Source organism: Nomascus leucogenys, chromosome 7b (assembly GCF_006542625.1).
Source record: "Nomascus leucogenys isolate Asia chromosome 7b, Asia_NLE_v1, whole genome shotgun sequence".
NCBI classification, from domain to species: Eukaryota; Metazoa; Chordata; class Mammalia; order Primates; family Hylobatidae; genus Nomascus; species Nomascus leucogenys.
Window position 1 is genome coordinate 103,407,936 of NC_044387.1, and position 18,864 is coordinate 103,426,799.

Consider the following 18,864-nt stretch of genomic DNA (forward strand, 5'->3'; position numbering starts at 1 on the left):
ACACTTGGCATTGCCAGTTTTTAAATTCTAGCCATTTTACGTAGTGAGCAGTGGTATCCCATTATAGTTTTGACTTGTATTTCCCTGATGATTAGTGATGTTGAGTCTCCTTTCATCTGCTTACTGGCTATTTGCACAATAGTCAGTAGATGTGCAGGTTTATTTTTGGACTCTATTCTGTTGCAACATATCTGTTTTATCTAGATTATGCTTATTCCGTTCTCATTTCTACATTTCCAGATATGTTTCTATTGACGGATTTTTCTCCTGATTATGGGCCATATTTTTGTGCTTTTAATGTTGGTAACATTATAGTGGATGCTAGACATTATAAAGTTGGTTTTGTTGTTGTTGTTTTCATTGAGTGCTAGGTTTTGTGCCTTTTAGGGAGTTTTATACTTTTTTTCTTCTGACTGGCAGTTAAGTTACTTGCTGACCAGCTTGGTCCTTTAGAAGCTTGTTTTAAAGCTTTGTTGGGTTAGGTTCAGAGTAGCCTTTACCCTGTGTCTTATTTAGCTCTGTTGTTAAGGTGTAACTTTGCTGTGGTCTCCGCTGGATTCCCTCGATGTTCACTGTGGCCTTTCTCCTCTGGGTGGTCATAATTTGAAACTGTCACAGCCCTGTGTGAGCTCAGAGAATTTATCTGCCTATAGCATCCCAGTTGTCCTTTGCCTGGCCTTGTGCATTTCTCCTTGTCATCTTAGCATTCACTCACAGACTTCTTGTGACCCCTGTGCAAATTTCTGCAACTCCTCCAGTCTCTGGAGCTTCTCCTGTGCTTTGCTTTATAAACTCCACCTGTCATGGCTTCCGTGAAATCTGCTTCCCTCTCCCTTCAATTCAGCAGTGCCTCCTTTCTCTGCTTGAGTTACCCCTCTTTGCACTACTGTCCGAAAAGTGCTTTCAGACAGAAATGTAGGATAATCGTGGGGTTCATTTCTCTTCTTTCAGAGATCACAATCCTGTACTACCTGTTGTCCAACATCTGAAAACCATTGTTCATATATTTTATCTTCTAGTTACAGTGGCCCTGTTATTCCACCATGGCCTTCTTTGTGTTTTGCTTTGTTTTTTAAAAATCTCTATTAACCTTTTGTGTATCAAGCTTCATGTGTTTTCTGTATTAAAGCCATACTTCGGTTTGTCCCAAATTATCCCCTGTTTGTGTTTGCTGTTGTTGGGAGTGGGGTCCACTCAGATACAATGTCCTGCTAGAGACAAGATCTTAAGTCACAATACCATAGTTTTTATGCCTTTGAACTATTCTACTTTTATTTTAAAACATGTATTACTGAATACAACACACAGAAAAGTGCATAGACTGAAATAACAAAGCTTAACAAATATTTTAGAAATGAACTGTGTAATTTCGATGGGTGAAAGAAATAGAGTATCAGCATCCAGGAAACCTCTTTTATTTACTCTGTCCCATTCTCAACCGCTTCCTCTACTGGCTAATGGCCACTCCTTTCTTCACAGCAGAGGGGTCCAGTACATGTCTGCAGACGCAGGGGGATATCTCTTAACCAACCTGCACTAACCATCACCAAAACTATCCATTCTCTTGTATACACCATGGCACCCCAATGCTGGACACCAGTACACTCCAACTCCTTGGCCCAACATGTGGTCAAAAAATATGTTAATTTTTAAATGTGAGAACATAAAATGTTTAGGGTAATCTGATTCTTTTGTTTTTGTTTTTCTTCATGTTTTGTGGCCCCTACTGTAGCTTCACCACACAGTAAAGAATGTGTTTGGAGTCTATAAACTGAGCATAAGCTGCCGTGGAAAACAGAGGATAAAGGGCTGACTTGCGGATGAGGCAGTTGGGGCACCTTCTGGAGGAGGCAGCGTGTGAACGCTGTTGCAGAGCACTGGTTCTTGGGCTCGGCTGCTCATTGGAATCACCTGAGCAGCTTTTAAGTCTACAGTGCCTGGGCTCCACCCACAGAAACTCTAGTTGGTCTGGGTTTTTTTTTTAAAAAGCGTCTCTGGTTGATTGTAGTTTGCGGAAGTGCAGAAGCAAGAACCAGGACCTTAGGCTAGAGCATTCTGCATAAACAGGACCAGGGTTTTGTTTGTTTGTTTATTTTTAAATTTCAGATCCACTACGGACTCACTGATATTTTTGTAAATTACAAGATAAAGTGAATTACTAGAAAAGTGAAAATGTATACACACAAAGAAATGCACAATGTTTATCAACAGATAAACAATAACTGACTAAAATCGCTATAATGATTACAAAATGTTTTCTCTGTATTTCTGTCCTTACTGTTGTGGACATGAAACTGAGTTCATGGACTGGTGTTGGTCTGCAGAGTAGACCAGCTTTGATTAGTGCTGATGCAGAGGGCAGTGTGGCTAGAGTCCTGTATTAGGTGAACGAAGGTAGGTTGGGTCCAGATTATGCAGGGCCTTGAGTGCTGGAATGAATAGCTTGGCTTTTATTCTGTAGGCACTGGGGAGCCACAGAATTGTTGAAAAGAATGATCTGATTGACAACATTGTGTGTGGTAGATTTATAGTGGGAATACATTGTTGATGAGAACCTGGAAGAGGAAGGAAGTTGATGAGACTGGGTAAAATAAAACTATAAAATTTCTGGAGAAGTCACTCCAGCACAGCTAAATAAACTCCTTAGAGGATACAAGAACTTAAACTAGCCTACTCCCTAAAGCTTAAACAATCCGGAAAACAGAGTTAAATTCTAAAAAATACCCTCCACCTAATGTTTTCAGAAACCACACAGATAGAAGATCCAAGAAAACAATGGAGGGGGGAGCAGGAGAAGATGCTCAAGGACTACCTCTCTGTGGCACGGGATGCCCTCCGGACACAGAAGGAACTGTACCACGTGAAGGAGCAGAGGCTGGCGCTGGCCCTGGATGAATACGTGCGATTAAATGATGCCTATAAGGAAAAGTCAAGTTCTCGCACAAGCTGTAAGTACAGTGTGGCTATTCAGACTTTGGAAGTGGAGACTGAATTGTAGATAACAGAAGACCACTTACATTTCTATGGAGTTTAATTTTGAGTCCTTTTCCCTCCTAAGCAGGAAGAGTCTCTCAAACCCGTTGAGAGGTGAGGGCACACCCCAGATTTTCTCACCCCTACTTCAGATAAAAGAACCCCCATTTGGGGGTTATGCATGCCTTCTGTTTCTGCACCTGCCTCTGCCAGGTTGCCTTTTATGCATTTACAAGTTAATTTTTACCTTTTCAGAACAGTGTCAGTAGTTTGGCCCTTTTTGCTACTTTTGTACAATATATTCAGTGGGGAGGAACTGGAACTATTACCTAGAGTGTAATTTCTGTTGACCATCTGAGTTGATTTACCGCTCCCTCGTCTCACAAATTGACTATTTGGAGCTGGCTTTGTTTAAAGAAGCAGCTGTGATGAGCTCAGAAGTTCTGCTTAAATTATAAATTCCTTGATAATGCAAAACTCTGATATACTGGTGCAGTATAGTCCTCCAAGGACAGTGTGTGTATAAAATCCAGAAGAAAATTAAGCACCAAGGTCTTAATGACATTTCTCTTTACAGAGTTAAAAAAAATGGTAGAGGTTTGAAGATTACTTTTTATATTTAGGTGTCTGATGAATGACAATAAAGGAATTATAAAAAGAAAGCAAGTATTCACAGAAGCACATAAATCTTGTTTTTAGCTTCAGTAAATTCTAAGCTGAGAACTAGTTATGCAACTTGTAAATAATTAGTTTTTCTTTTTTCTCTATAAAAGTATTCTCAGGATCTTCATCCAGTACTAAATATGATCCCGATATTTTAAAAGCTGAGATCTCCACTACAAGATTAAGGGTAAGAGGTTTTAAATTGTGGTTCTATGTTGACCCATATGCATAGAGTCTGAAGGCTGTGGAAGGGGCTTTAGTGATCAGTTCTCATCTCCATTTGGTGTAGAAAACTCCTCCCCTTATCCCTGATGAGTCGTCCTTCTACCTTGATGTGAACAAGTTCAGAGTGTGGGATAGTCTTTATTATTGGGACAATGTGTTCCATTATTGGGCAGTATTTTGTTGTTGTTTTTTTTTGTTTTTTGGTTTTTTTTGTTTGTTTGTTTGTTTTGAGATGAAGTCTCACTCTGTCCCCCAGGCTAGCTCACTGCAGTCTCTGCCTCCTGGGTTCAAGCAATTCTCCTGCCTCAGCCCCCCGAGTAGCTGGGATTACAGGCACGTGCCACCATGCACAACTAATTTTAGTGTTTTTAGTAAAGATGGGGTTTCACCATGTTGGCCAGGCTGGTCACATTGGTCTTGAACTCCTGACCACAAGTGATCTGCCCGCCTTAGCCTCCCAAAGTGCTGGGATTATAAGTGTGAGTCACTGCACCTGGCCTATTGGGCAGTTTTATTGTTAGCAGTTAGAATATTGAATCAAAATTTGAGTCTTGTAACTTGCTTTCCCTCATTGTGCTGAGTTTTGGTCCTCCAGAGTTAACCCAAGTTGCTCTTTTGTCAGACAACCCAATATTTCAAGATGCCCACAGCTTAAAAGTCTAAGTCAGACTTTACTAGGTCCTCATAATGCCTCATGGAGAGGTGTTTCCTGAATCTTGGCCTGAATCTTTTTAACTAAACTGATGTTAAGGCCAGAACTTGTTTATCCTTGATTTTTAGAATATTAAAGTCTGTTCACCAAGTAAGTAAACTCATGTAACCAATACGCTGGTCATGAACTAGGTTATTACCACGATTTCTCCTCATTATTTCCCTTCTCCCTTAAGGTGGTACTAGCCTCATGAGCACTGCGGGTTAATTTTTCACCTGCTTTGAACTTCCTAAGACTGGATACCATATGTGTTAATTTGATGGCTCGCCTTGCTCAACAGCATTTCGAGATCCACATTCATTTTTATTGCTGTATAGTGTTCCACTTTTGTGTACATACCATAAATTCTTTATCTCATGTAATATTGGTGTACATTAAAGTTTATTTCAATTTCTGATTATTAAAAATTATGCCTTAATGTACATGTCTATTATGCATTATATGTGGAACATTTATATGTGGACCCTTAAAAGGTGATCAAATATACTGAGATAGAGAATAAAACAGTGGTTACCGTGGACCTCGGGGGTGGGGCAGAGGTGAGGGGAGATGAAATGGTGAGATGTGGTTCAAAGGATAAAAGGTGCAGATATGTGGGATGAACAAGTCTAGAGATGTAATGTACAACATGAGGACTATAGGGAATAACATTGTATCGTATTAGGGATTCTTGTTAAATAAGTTAAATAAGTAGATTTTGTGACAAAAAATGGTAACTGTGTGAGTTGATAGATATGTTAATTTGTTTCACTATAGTAATCATTTTACTATCTCCATGTATCCATAACATCATGTTGTAAGCCTCAAATATACACAATAAAATTTATTTTAAAAAATACAACCATGGCTCACCTAACAACGGGTATGCATTCTGAGGAGTGTATTGTTAGGCAATTCGCTCGTCCTGTGAACATCACAGAGTATACTAACGCCCATATCATAGGGCTACTACACACCTCGGCTATATGGGATAGCCTATTGCTTCAGGCTACAAACCTGTACTGTATGATACTGTACTGAGTACTGTAAGTACGTATTGTAAGTACATTCAGTACCTAGAATTATAAGACACAGTGGTAAGTATTTGTGCATCTAAACTTATCCAATGGTAGAAAAGGCAGTGTGAGACATACCGTCTTATATGCAGGGAAATGTGGACACGTGGCACCTGACTGTGTATATCTCAGTGGATACTGCCAGTTTCAGCCCTTCTTACTTGCTCATGTCTGCACTAAGTCTCTAAGTTACTTTATGCGCAGGCTTTTGCCTACATCTCACAAGTTTTGAATTTTATATTTCCATTGTTATTCAGATCAAAATATTTTCTGACTTCCTTTATGATTTCTCATATGAGTGCATTGCTTAACTTTTAAACAATTGGAGATTTTCTTTTATTATTGACTTCAACTTAAATACATTGTATTTTTCAGTTCAAAAGCTTATATTTGAAGCTGGGTGCAGTGGCTCACACCTGTAATCCCAGCACTTTGGGAGGCCAAGGTGGGAGGATCGCTTGAGGCCAGGTGTTCGAGACCAGCCTGGGCATCATAACGAGACATAATCTCTATTAAAAATAAAAAAAGTTTTAATCTCAGAATTTCTATTTGATTATTTTTCAATTGTTTCTAGTTACTTGCCCAAATTCTGCACATTAATATGTAATTTTTGAACACTTTGTCATCCTAGAGAGGATTTAGTTTTGTTTCTTCTAGGTAGTCAGGCCAGGGGCAGGTAATTTTAATATAATCATGATTTGAGCTGACTATAGCCTGGGCTTCAGTCCTTCTCTAAGGGCGGGTCAATTTCCAGTTTCCCTTTTCTTTTAGGGCAAAGCTCTTCAAAATCCCAGTTGAACTCTTGGGGTGTTTTACCAGGGCCCCTTCTGTTCGATAGAGGCTGAACTTCACGTCTCTTCCCTATGCCTTAGTTCTGTGGGGCCGCCAGCCCTTCTCTGTGTCTGAGGTATTCAGTCACTGCATTCTCCCAGCCTTCACTTTCTCTGTGTGGGCAAATACCTCAAAAGCAGAAACAGTGCCATGTTTGGATTATGACACTGAATTTCCCTTATCTTTTGGATTTTTTTTTTTTTTTTTTGACAGAGTCTTGCTCTGTCTCCCAGGCTGGAGTACAGTGGTGACATCTCAGCTCACTGCAACCTCTGCCTCCTGGGTTCAGGGGATTCTCCTGCCTCAGCCTTCTGAGTAGCTGGGACTACAGGCGCCTGCCACCACGCCCGGCTAATTTTTTGTATTTTTAGTAGAGATGGGGTTTCGCCATGTTGGCCAGGCTGGTTTTGAACACCTGACCTCGTGATCCGCCCACCTCAGCCTCCCAAAGTGCTGGGATTACAGGCGTGAGCCATGGCGCCCAGCCTCTGTTGGATCTTTAACACAAGTTCTTGCTGCCTTAGTTCTCAAATGTCCTCAAATAGATGTATGTGTTTGTTTTCTCATAATTTTTCTATTTCTTTTTAGAAAAAGAGTATGAAAAAGGTTTGTCTATACTTACTGGAAGCAAAACCTCTCTTTAGTTTGGATTTCTTGATTTATGAAGTCATCATTCTATGTCACTGTACAATAAATACCACTCCAGGGTGTCCTGGACCCTTTACTTTGTCAGTCCATCCATAATTCTCTGTTCATGCAATGGTTTGTCAAATGCCTTGGTACTGTATCACCGTGTCTATATGTTTGTTTCTGTGATCTACTAGGTTAGATACCTTATCTTAAAAAAAAAGGAAATGACATTTTTGTCAAAACTTACTCTCAATAAACTCCAATACTCGAGCTGTGCACTTCTCAGCAAGTTATTATTAATTCCCTCTGAAATTTTCATCCTTTTCATAGATCTTATCTTTGCAAGACACACTGTAAATGGAATAACCACAATAAGCTGTTAATCCGTACACTTAGATCCTCTAAGAAATATGCAAACCGAGGGAGGGATTTAGAAACAAAAACATATTAGGATATCTCATAAAACTAACCATTTAGAAGGAAATGGAGCCCCATCCCGATCGGGTAGCACAGGAAATCCCAAGTGGTCGCATTCCCCAGAATTGTCTTCTGATGTAGCGGAATCTCTTAGATTAAGCTTCTTCTATGCCAGGTTTAGTTCGCTCTTAATATCAGAGGCCTATATTATATATAACATATAATATATATAATATTTATCACCTTGTGACTGCAAAGATGAGTCGGAGAGAGACGCCCTCTTCAAGAAGGTGCTTCCCTCACAAAAAGAAGACAAGATATTCATAAAAAACTATAATAAAAGATCAGAAATGACACTGGCTTCATCCCTTTCATCAGTGCCTAGGTGCTTGTTTAATAGTTCCTGGCACTGTGAATGCCTTTTTAGAAATGCTGCCATAGCAGATTGCTCCTTGTGGGCTGTGTTGCTGTTGTGATGTTTTGAGCTGTGTTTGAACGCTTTGGCACAGATGATGCACTCTTTGGTATCTGTGTCCATTTTGACCAGGTAACACTTTAGGAATGGCCCAGCCATTCAGAAGTGGGTGGGGAACTTGGCAGAGTCTGTTAGATTTTCATAATCTGGGCCCTGCTTGTTTTGCATACTCTGTTAAAAATCCCTTTCACAAATTAATGCCATAGGAGCAGTAACTCTTGAATAAATTAACTCATCACTTTGGTGTCTTGGAATACTTGCCTGCATTTTTGGTCACAATAACAATTTTTGAAGCATAGCCAAACACTAGTTTTATGCTTTAATGTTTTGTTGCAACAATATTAGCAGGTGTACCTCAATTGTTTTACTGAATTAGTACTAGTAGGTCAAGTATTTGGGAATCATGTATTTACAAGCCCCTGTCTAAAATATGTTTCATGTTACATTATGGACATGGGTATTGATAATCATCGGGCTTGTTTCCTCTTTGGTCAAATGGGATAACAATACTTCCTGATACCTTATTTTTATTTGTCAAAATGGTAAAATGAATGCATTAGTGCTTTTTATTAAGATCCTCATAACTTTTAAAGCTGGTGTTTAATTGCTTGAGAAAATCTCAATAGCTATTTTTTAAGGAAGAAGAATATAAACGTATTTACTGCAAAATTTATTATTTATTTATAATAGATCTTAGACCATAGTCACCTTGGGTTAAAATATAAACTGTGTCATGCAAATTAAACTTTACATTCAATTGCCGTTAAAAAAAAAACACAATACCAAAGTGTACAAATAGGTGAAATTTGGTGAAAATTTTGTGGAGAAAGTTTTTGGCTAATTTTTATTACATTTTTACCATTGTTAAACCTAAATAGAGTGTTAGAAATGTACAAGAAAGTCTTTAGAAATACAAATGTATTTGAGAAGTGTATTGAGTACCCACTGCATGTGCTTTAATACAACTTTTAATTTTGTGGGAGTGAAGAACAAAGATCCCTTTGGTTAAACTATTTGCACAGCATTCCAAACACAGAGCTGGCTCGGGGTCACTGCTATTAATAACAGTACACTATGTTTTGTTCTCAAGTATGTACTGCTCACACATTTTTTTTTTTAATTTATTATACTTCAGGTTTTAGGGTACATGTGCACAATGTGCAGGTTTGTTACATATGTATCCATGTGCCGTGTTGGTTTGCTGCACCCATTAACTGGTCATTTAGCATTAGGTATATCTCCTAATGCTGTCCCTCCACCCTCCCCCCACCCCACAACAGTCCCCGGAGTGTGATGTTCCCCTTCCTGTGTCCATGAGTTCTCATTGTTCAATTCCCACCTATGAGTGAGAACATGTGGTGTTTGGTTTTTTGTCCTTGCGATAGTTTACTGAGAATGATGGTTTCCAGTTTCATCCATGTCCCTACAAAGGACATGAGCTCATCATTTTTTATGGCTGCATAGTATTCCATGGTGTATATGTGCCACATTTCCTTAATCCAGTCTATCGTTGTTGGACATTTGGGTTGGTTCCAAGTCTGTGCTATTGTGAATAGTGCCGCAACAAACATACGTGTGCGTGTGTCTTTATAGCAGCATGATTTATAGTCCTTTGGGTATATACCCAGTAATGGGATGGCTGGGTCAAATGGTATTTCTAGTTCCAGATCCCTGAGGAATCGCCACACTGACTTCCACAATGGTTGAACTAGTTTACAGTCCCACCAACAGTGTAAAAGTGTTCCTATTTCTCCACATCCTCTCCAGCACCTGTTGTTTCCTGACTTTTTAATGATGGCCATTCTAACTGGTGTGAGATGGTATCTCATTGTGGTTTTGATTTCATTTCTCTGATGGCCAGTGATGATGAGCATTTTTTCATGTGCTTTTTGGCTGCATAAATGTCTTCTTTTGAGAAGTGTCTGTTCATGTCCTTCGCCCACTTTTTGATGGGGTTGTTTGTTTTTTTCTTGTAAATTTGTTTGAGTTCATTGTAGATTCTGGATATTAGCCCTTTGTCAGATGAGTAGGTTGCAGAAATTTTCTCCCATTGTGTAGGTTGCCTGTTCACTCTGATGGTAGCTTCTTTTGCTGTGCAGAAGCTCTTGAGTTTAATTAGATCCCATTTGTCAATTTTGGCTTTTGTTGCCATTGCTTTTGGTGTTTTAGACATGAAGTCCTTGCCCACACCTATGTCCTGAATGGTATTGCCTAGGCTTTCTTCTAGGGTTTTTATGGTTTTAGGTCTAACATTTAAGTCTTTAATCCATCTTGAATTAATTTTTGTATAAGGTGTAAGGAAGGGATCCAGTTTCAGCTTTCTACATATGGCTAGCCAGTTTTCCCAGCACCATTTATTAAATAGGGAATCCTTTCCCCATTTCTTGTTTTTGTCAGGTTTGTCAAAGATCAGATAGTTGTAGATATGCGGCATCATTTCTGAGGGCTCTGTTCTGTTCCATTGATCTATGTCTCTGTTGTGGTACCAGTACTATGCTGTTTTGGTTACTGTAGCCTTGTAGTATAGTTTGAAGTCAGGTAGCGTGATGCCTCCAGCTTTGTTCTTTTGGCTTAGGATTGACTTGGCGATGCGGGCTCTCTTTTGATTCCATATGAACTTTAAAGTAGTTTTTTCCAATTCTGTGAAGAAAGTCATTGGTAGCTTGATGGGGATGGCATTGAATCTATAAATTACCTTGGGCAGTGTGGCCATTTTCACGATATTGATTCTTCCAACCTGTGAGCATGAAATGTTCTTCCATTTGTTTGTATCCTCTTTTATTTCACTGAGCAGTGGTTTGTAGTTCTCCTTGAAGAGGTCCTTCATATCCCTTGTAAGTTGGATTCCTAGGTATTTTATTCTCTTTGAAGCAATTGTGAATGGGAGTTCACTCATGATTTGGCTCTCTGTTTGTCTGTGATTGGTGTACAAGAATGCTTGTGATTTTTGTACATTGATTTTGTATCCTGAGACTTTGCTGAAGTTGCTAATCAGCTTAAGGAGATTTTGGGCTGAGACAATGGGGTTTTCTAGATATACAGTCATGTCATTTGCAAACAGGGACAATTTGACTTCCTCTTTTCCTAATTGAATACCCTTTATTTCCTTCTCCTGCCTGATTGCCCTGGCCAGAACATCCAGCACTGTGTTGAATAGGAGTGGTGAGAGAGGGCATCCCTGTCTTGTGCCAGTTTTCAAAGAGAATGCTTCCAGTTTTTGCCCATTCAGTATGATATTGGCTGTGGTTTTGTCATAGATAGCTCTTATTATTTCGAGATACGTCCCATCAATACCTAATTTATTGAGAGTTTTTAGCATGAAGGGTTGTTGAATTTTGTCAAAGGCCTTTTCTGCATCTATTGAGATAATCATGTGGTTTTTGTCTTTGGTTCTGTTTATATGCTGGATTACATTTATTGATTTGCGTATGTTGAACCAGCCTTGCATCCCAGGGATGAAGCCCACTTGATCATGGTATATAAGCGTTTTGATGTGCTGCTGGATTCGGTTTGCCAGTATTTTATTGAGGATTTTTGCATCAATGTTCATCAAGGATATTGGTCTGAAATTCTCTTTTTTGGTTATGTCTCTGCCAGGCTTTGGTATCAGGACGATGCTGGCCTCATAAAATGTGTTAGGGAGGATTCCCTCTTTTTCTATCGATTGGAATAGTTTCAGAAGGAATGGTACCAGTTCCTCCTTGTACCTCTGGTAGAATTCGGCTGTGAATCCATCAGGTCCTGGACTCTTTTTGGTTGGTAAGCTATTGATTATTGCCACAATTTCAGAACCTGTTATTGGTCTATTCAGAGATTCAACTTCTTCCTGTTTTAGTCTTGGGAGGGTGTATTTGTCGAGGAATTTATCCATTTCTTCTAGATTTTCTAGTTTATTTGCATAGAGGTGTTTGTAGTATTCTCTGATGGTAGATTGTATTTCTGTAGGATCGGTGGTGATAACTCCTTTTTCATTTTTTATTGCATCTATATGATTCTTCTCTCTTTTCTTCTTTATTAGTCTTGCTAGCGGTCTATCAATTTTGTTGATCTTTTCAAAAAAACCAGCTCCTGGATTCATTAATTTTTTGAAGGGTTTTTAGTGTCTCTATTTCCTTCAGTTCTACTTGGATTTTAGTTATTTCTAGCCTTCTGCTAGCTTTTGAATGTGTTTGCTCTTGCTTTTCTAGTTCTTTTAATTGTGATGTTAGGGTGTCAATTTTGGATCTTTCCTGCTTTCTCTTGTGGGCATTTAGTGCTATAAATTTCCCTCTACACACTGCTTTGAATGTGTCCCAGAGATTCTGGTATGTTGTGTCTTTGTTCTCGTTGGTTTCAAAGAACATCTTTATTTCTGCCTTCATTTCATTATGTACCCAATAGTCATTCAAGAGCAGGTTGTTCAATTTCCATGTAGTTGAGTGGTTTTGAGTGAGTTTCTTAATCCTGAGTTCTAGTTTGATTGCACTGTGGTCTGAGAGACAGTTTGTTATAATTTATGTTCTTTTACATTTGCTGAAGAGAGCTTTACTTCCAACTATGTGGTCAATTTTGGAATAGGTGTGGTGTGGTGCTGAAAAAAATGTATATTCTGTTGACTTGGGGTGGAGAGTTCTGTAGATGTCTATTAGGTCCACTTTGTGCAGAGCTGAGTTCAATTCCTGGGTATCTTTGTTAACTTTGTGTCTCGTTGATCTGTCTAATGTTGACAGTGGGGTGTTAAAATCTCCCATTATTATTGTGTGGGAGTTTAAGTCCCTTTGTAGGTCACTCAGGACTTGCTTTATGAATCTGGGTGCTCCTGTGTTGGGTTCATATATATTTAGGACAGTTAGCTCTTCTTGTTGAATTGATCCCTCTACCATTATGTAATGGCCTTCTTTGTCTCTTTTGATCTTTGTTGGTTTAAAGTCTATTTTATCAGAGACTAGGATTGCAACCCCTGCCTTTTTTTGTTTTCCATTTGCTTGATAGATCTTCCTCCATCCCTTTATTTTGAGTCTATGTGTGTCTCTGCACATGAGATGGGTTTCCTGAATACAGCACACTGATGGGTCTTGACTCCTTATCCAGTTTGCCAGTCTGTGTCTTTTAATTGGAGCAGTTAGCCCATTTACATGTAACGTTAATATTGTTATGTGTGAATCTGATCCTGTCATTATGATGTTAGTTGGTTATTTTGCTCGTTAGTTGATGCAGTTTCTTCCTAGCCTCGATGGTCTTTACAATTTGGCATGTTTTTGCAGGGGCTGGTACCAGTTGTTCCTTTCCATGTTTAGTGCTTCCTTCAGGAGCTCTTTTAGGGCAGGCCTGGTGGTGACAAAATCACTCAGCATTTGCTTGTCTGTAAAGTATTTTATTTCTCCTTCACTTATGAAGCTTAGTTTGGCTGGATATGAAATTCTGGGTTGAAAACTCTTTTCTTTAAGAATGTTGAATATCGGCCCCCACTCTCTTCTGGCTTGTAGAGTTTCTGCCGAGAGATCAGCTGTTAGTTTGATGGGCTTCCCTTTGTGGGTAACCCGACCTTTCTCTCTGGCCGCCCTTAACATTTTTTCCTTCATTTCAACTTTGGTGAATCTGACAATTATGTGTCCTGGAGTTGCTCTTCTCGAGGAGTATCTTTGCGGCGTTCTCTGTATTTCCTGAATCTGAGTGTTGGCCTGCCTTGCTAGATTGGGGAAGTTCTCCTGGATAATATCTTGCAGAATGTTTTCCAACTTGGTTCCATTCTCCCCGTCATTTTCAGGTACACCAATCAGACGTAGGTTTGGTCTTTTCACATAGTCCCAAATTTCTTGGAGGCTTTGTTTGTTTCTTTTTATTCTTTTTTCTCTAAACTTCCCTTCTTGCTTCATTTCATTCATTTCATCCTCCATCACTGATACCCTTTCTTCCAGTTGATCGCATCGGCTCCCGAGGCTTTTGCAATCTTCGCGTAGTTCTCAAAACTTGGCTTTCAGCTCCATCAGCTCCTTTAAGCCCTTCTCTCCGTTGGTTATTCTAGTTATCCATTCGTCTAATTTTTTTTCAAAGTTTTAACTTCTTTGCTATTGTTTTGAATTTCCTCCCGTAGCTCGGAGTAGTTTGATCGTCTGAAGCCTTCTTCTCTCAACTCATCAAAGTCATTCTCCATCCAGCTTTGTTCCGTTGCTGGTGAGGAACTGCGTTCCTTTGCAGGAGGAGAGGTGCTCTGCTTTTTAGAGTTTCCAGTTTTTCTGCTCTGTTTTTTCCCCATCTTTGTGGTTTTATCTACTTTTGGTCTTTGATGATGGTGATGTACAGATGGGTTTTTGGTGTGGATGTCCTTTCTGTTTGTTAGTTTTCCTTCTACCAGACAGGACCCTCAGCTGCAGGTCTGTTGGAGTTTGCTAGAGGTCCACTCCAGACCCTGTTTGGCTGAGTGTCAGCAGCAGTGGCTGCAGAAGAGTGCGTTTTCGTGAGACCACAAATTCAGCTGTCTGATAGTTCCTCTGGAAGTTTTGTCTCAGAGGAATACCTGGCCGAGTGAGGTGTCAGTCTGTCCCTACTGGGGGGTGCCTCCCAGTTCGGCTGCTCGGGGGTCAGGGACCCACTTTAGGAGGCAGTCTGTCCGTTCTCAGATATCCAGCTGCATGCTGGGAGAACCACTACTCATCGAAGCTGTCAGACAGGGACATTTAAGTCTGCAGAGGTTCCTGCTGAATTTTTGTTTGTCTGTGCCCTGCCCCCAGAGGTGGAGCCTACAGAGGCAGGCAGGCCTCCTTGAGCTGTGGTGGGCTCCACCCAGTTCGAGCTTCCTGGCTGCTTTGCGCCCCTCCCCCAGCCTCACTGCCACCTTGCAGTTTGATCTCAGACTGCGGTGCTAGCAATCAGCAAGATTCCATGGGCATAGGACCCTCCGAGCCAGGTGGGGGACACAATCTCCTGGTGTGCCGTTTTCCAAGCCCTTTGGAAAAGCGCAGTATTAGGGTGGGACTGACCCGATTTTCCAGGTGCCATCTGTTACCCCTTTCCTTGACTAGGAAAGGGAACTCCCTGACCCCTTGCGCTTCCCAAGTGAGGCAATGCCTCACCCTGCTTCGGCTCGTGCACAGTGCGCTGCACCAACTGTCCTGCACCCACTGTTTGGCACTCCCTAGTGAGATGAACCCAGTACCTCAAACGGAAATGCAGAAATCACTGGTCTTCTGTGCCGCTCGTGCTGGGAGCTGTAGACCGGAGCTGTTCCTATTCGGCCATCTTGGCTCCACCCCTCACACATTGTTAATAAAGACTCACTTTGAATTTGTTTTAGCAGTGGTGATGAACTTAGAAAAGTCGTCATCCACAGTAATCTTGGAGAGAGATTTAAAAGAATGGCAGTCAAATTTAAAGTTCAGTTTGTAACTGAGTAAAGTAATTAATAATGTGCACATCAGAATATGACACTTTAGCTAATTATCTCACACAGCAAAAATCATATCAGTATTCTTCAAATAAAAAGAAATATGCTGGCCGGGCGTGGTGGCTCATGCCTGTAATCCCAGCACTTTGGGAGGCCTAGGCAGGTGGATCACCTCAGGTCAGGAGTTCGAGACCAGACTGACCAACATGGAGATCTCTACTAAAAATACAAAATTAGGTGTGGTGGCACATGCCTGTAATCCCAGCTACTAGGGAGGCTGAGGCAGGAGAATCTCTTGAACCTGGGTGACGGAGGTTGCAGTGAGCCGAGATTGCACCAGCCTGGGCAACAAGAGCGAAACTTTGTCTCGAAAAAAAAAAGAAATATGTCTTTGGAGAATGTAAATTGCCACAAATATTCTCTCTTGACTAGACATGAGAGATATCCTTATTCTTATACTATGTTTACAATTTAGCTTACATTTCAAGTTCTTTCAGCTGTGACTTAACTTTCTTTTAGGGTGTTGAAAGAGAATGATGCTAACTTGCAATACCAAACTGTAGATAAGGTTATTCTTAGGATATTTGGAAATGAATTTGTATTGTACAGTAGCTCCCCCTTATTCATAGGGCATATGGTCCAGGCCCCCCAGTGGATGCCTGAAGCCCCAGATAGTACTGAACCCATTGTATACTGTTTTCTCCTATACAGCCATACCTGTGATAAAGTTTAACTTATAAATTAGACATAGTAAGGGATTATGACAATAAAATTGAATAATATAATAATACGACAATAAAATTGACTGTTCAATAATAAAATTGAACAGTCATTGCATTATACTTTAATAAAAGTTATGTGGATGTGGTCTCTCTCTCTCTCTCTCTCTCTCTCAAAATATCTTACTGTATCATAGTCATCTATTTTTGGACCGCAGTTGACTGCAGGCAACCTAAACTGCAGAAAATGAAACTGTGGAAAAGGGAGGACTGTTACAGTTAGTGTTGGGTTAGAAAATAGTACAACAGTCTTAGTGAATTTTGAGTGAAGTTAGGAATGAGATGACTTACATTCACAAGGAAAAAAAGCAAGACAAAGAAAATGAGAGATTATCTTTAATACAAGAACTGGTGTTATCTAATATGACATGGTAGTAACTTGAAATAATTAAAATGTATAGCACAGTAGTGTCTTTTTTCAAAAGCATACTCAGAATTTGAGTAGAGTGAACTTTAATACTTAATCACATTTATTGATTTTATAATGTTTTACAATGTTATAATGTTCAATGATTTTATAATGTTTTATTTCTCTACCTCTCTTTCTATGAGTTTGGCCTCCTTTTCTAGCTTTGAAGGGTATGAAACTGCAGGCTAAATATGTATTTTAAAAAAGAAATTATTCATTGGCACTGTGTTGTTGAGGAGGAGATATTTAGTTTCTCTTCACCTAGATAAGCCACCATGTCAATCTCTATACATCCTTAAATACCCTTATATCCATAATGCTTGTAGCATTTTACAATATTAAAAGCAATTAACTTTTCCTGTTAGAGAATATATAATCTGAGCAAACAGGATTGGCAGGAAAATAATCACTCATAAATGATCTATTTTAAATGATTCTATAAAGCCTACAAAGCTCATTTGCTCATATTTTGAAGGTCATAGGGGCTAAGCTTTGTGGAATGTTATGAGATAAAGATATAGTGAATACATTCAAACCAACACTTCCTTATATTTTGGTACTTTTCTTTGACATGTACATAATAAATACATTGACCTAACATGTTCACATTGAATTTTGAAACAACCTGCTGACGCCATGACAGCGAGAGTATAAAATAGCTATTTACTGTACATACATTTTGCAATCTTTAGCAGCCTCGGGTGCATATTTATTTCTAGAGATGAGGGTGGTAGACATAATACTCTCAGCTTCTACTTAATGAAGGCATCAGAATTTTAGCTCCCTTCAAGACATAAGGGAATAAAATTGTGTGATTCAAGAGTCGTCTGTTGGATGACAATTTTAGATGTGTCTTTAGAGAGAAGGTGATATTGGTGAAATAGGCTCAACAAGAAGACATTTTGCCTAAAATTCAAGCTGTCAAAATCCTGTGAATATATTTTAAAAGATCCAGCTTACTTCTGTTTCTGTCCATGAAAGATTAACTACTACAAGAATTGCCCTCTAACAGCAGGTGATTAGAGAACTGGACAAAATCTAGGAAACAGCTGTCTTCAGACTTCAGGTAACAGTAGAAGACGTAATTCTTAACTGAAAGGAAACAGATGAAGCGAGCCCTGGGATTGCACTGTTTGCAGTATGAGGAGAAGGACCCAAACATAGTCTAGTGGTGTGCATAAGTTGATGAGACAGAAGAGAAAAGTTCATTGGCGGAGAAGTGGCTAGAATCTATAGGAAATACCAGAGCGAAGGGAGCTACAGAAATAGAAGAGAGCAAGAGCAGGCACGTGCCAGTCTAGAGATTTCTAGTCGGGGCTCCTTAAATCTTTGACTGAATACTGATTGAGTAGCCATGGTACACAATACCGTAAGGCTGGAGAAAGAAAGTGATAGGACAGTTCTCAGAGCTCACATAGGGCTGGGAATAGTTTGTGTTTGCATCAGCCCGCATAGAGACATAGAACCTTGAACAGAAGCGTCAGAAGGGTAATGACATAGTAGTGGGACCAAATTAGTCGGAGGCTAAGGCTGCACTGGACTTACTCTAACAAAAACGGAAAGCAAACATTGAAAAGATCAAATTGATTTAAAATAATTTATTTGTGTGCTAGAACAAAGTCCAGGATCCTTTAAGATAATACAGTAAAATCCAGCACCAACAATGTAAAATTCACAATGGCCAGTATCTAGTCAGAATTTTTCATGTGTGTTGGGGATAAGAGAGGTGTGGAGGGGCAAAAGAGGGCTTACCAAGAGGGCATCAGGAAACCTTTGCGAGTGTTAGATATATTCTAAAAGTGTATTGACAGTTACATGTGTATATACACGTGTCAACACTTATGTATGTAGTTTAAACATATTCACTTTATTGCATGCTAGTTATACATCAATAAAGCTGTTAAAAATGATGAGGTATGCAAAGAAGCAAGAAAATATCCACAACAAAAAGAAGAAATGACAGGTACAATTTAATTACCAGACAAACATGTTAAAACATGTTATATATATGCCCAAGAATGTAAAGGAAAATGTGAAAATGGGGAGAAAAAATATATTAAAAAAACAAAATGGAACTTCTACAGATTAAAAATACAATATCAGAAATAAAACAACTGTATGGGAGTAACAGCTGATTATACATTACCAAATGAAAGATCAGTGAAGTTAAAGACATAGGAATAGAAACTACCGAAAATGAATTACACAGAGAAAACAAAGCCTGGTAAAAATTTAACAGCATATCAGTATCCTGTGGTTCAATATCAGATAGTTTGACATGTGTAATTAAAGTCTCCTAGAAACAGCAGGGGAGGAAATCACAAAAATTATT

General features: G+C 39.5%; 1 protein-coding gene across 1 annotated transcript in view; it reads left to right on the top strand.

The window, feature by feature from the left end:
• Positions 1 to 18,864, top strand: part of WWC2 (WW and C2 domain containing 2) — a 225,794-nt gene that overhangs the window by 108,286 nt on the left and 98,644 nt on the right. The window contains exons 3-4 of the mRNA XM_030816353.1: positions 2,745 to 2,948; positions 3,747 to 3,823. Of these exons, the coding sequence (XP_030672213.1) occupies positions 2,745 to 2,948; positions 3,747 to 3,823 (281 nt within the window). The remainder of the gene's footprint in view (positions 1 to 2,744; positions 2,949 to 3,746; positions 3,824 to 18,864) is intronic.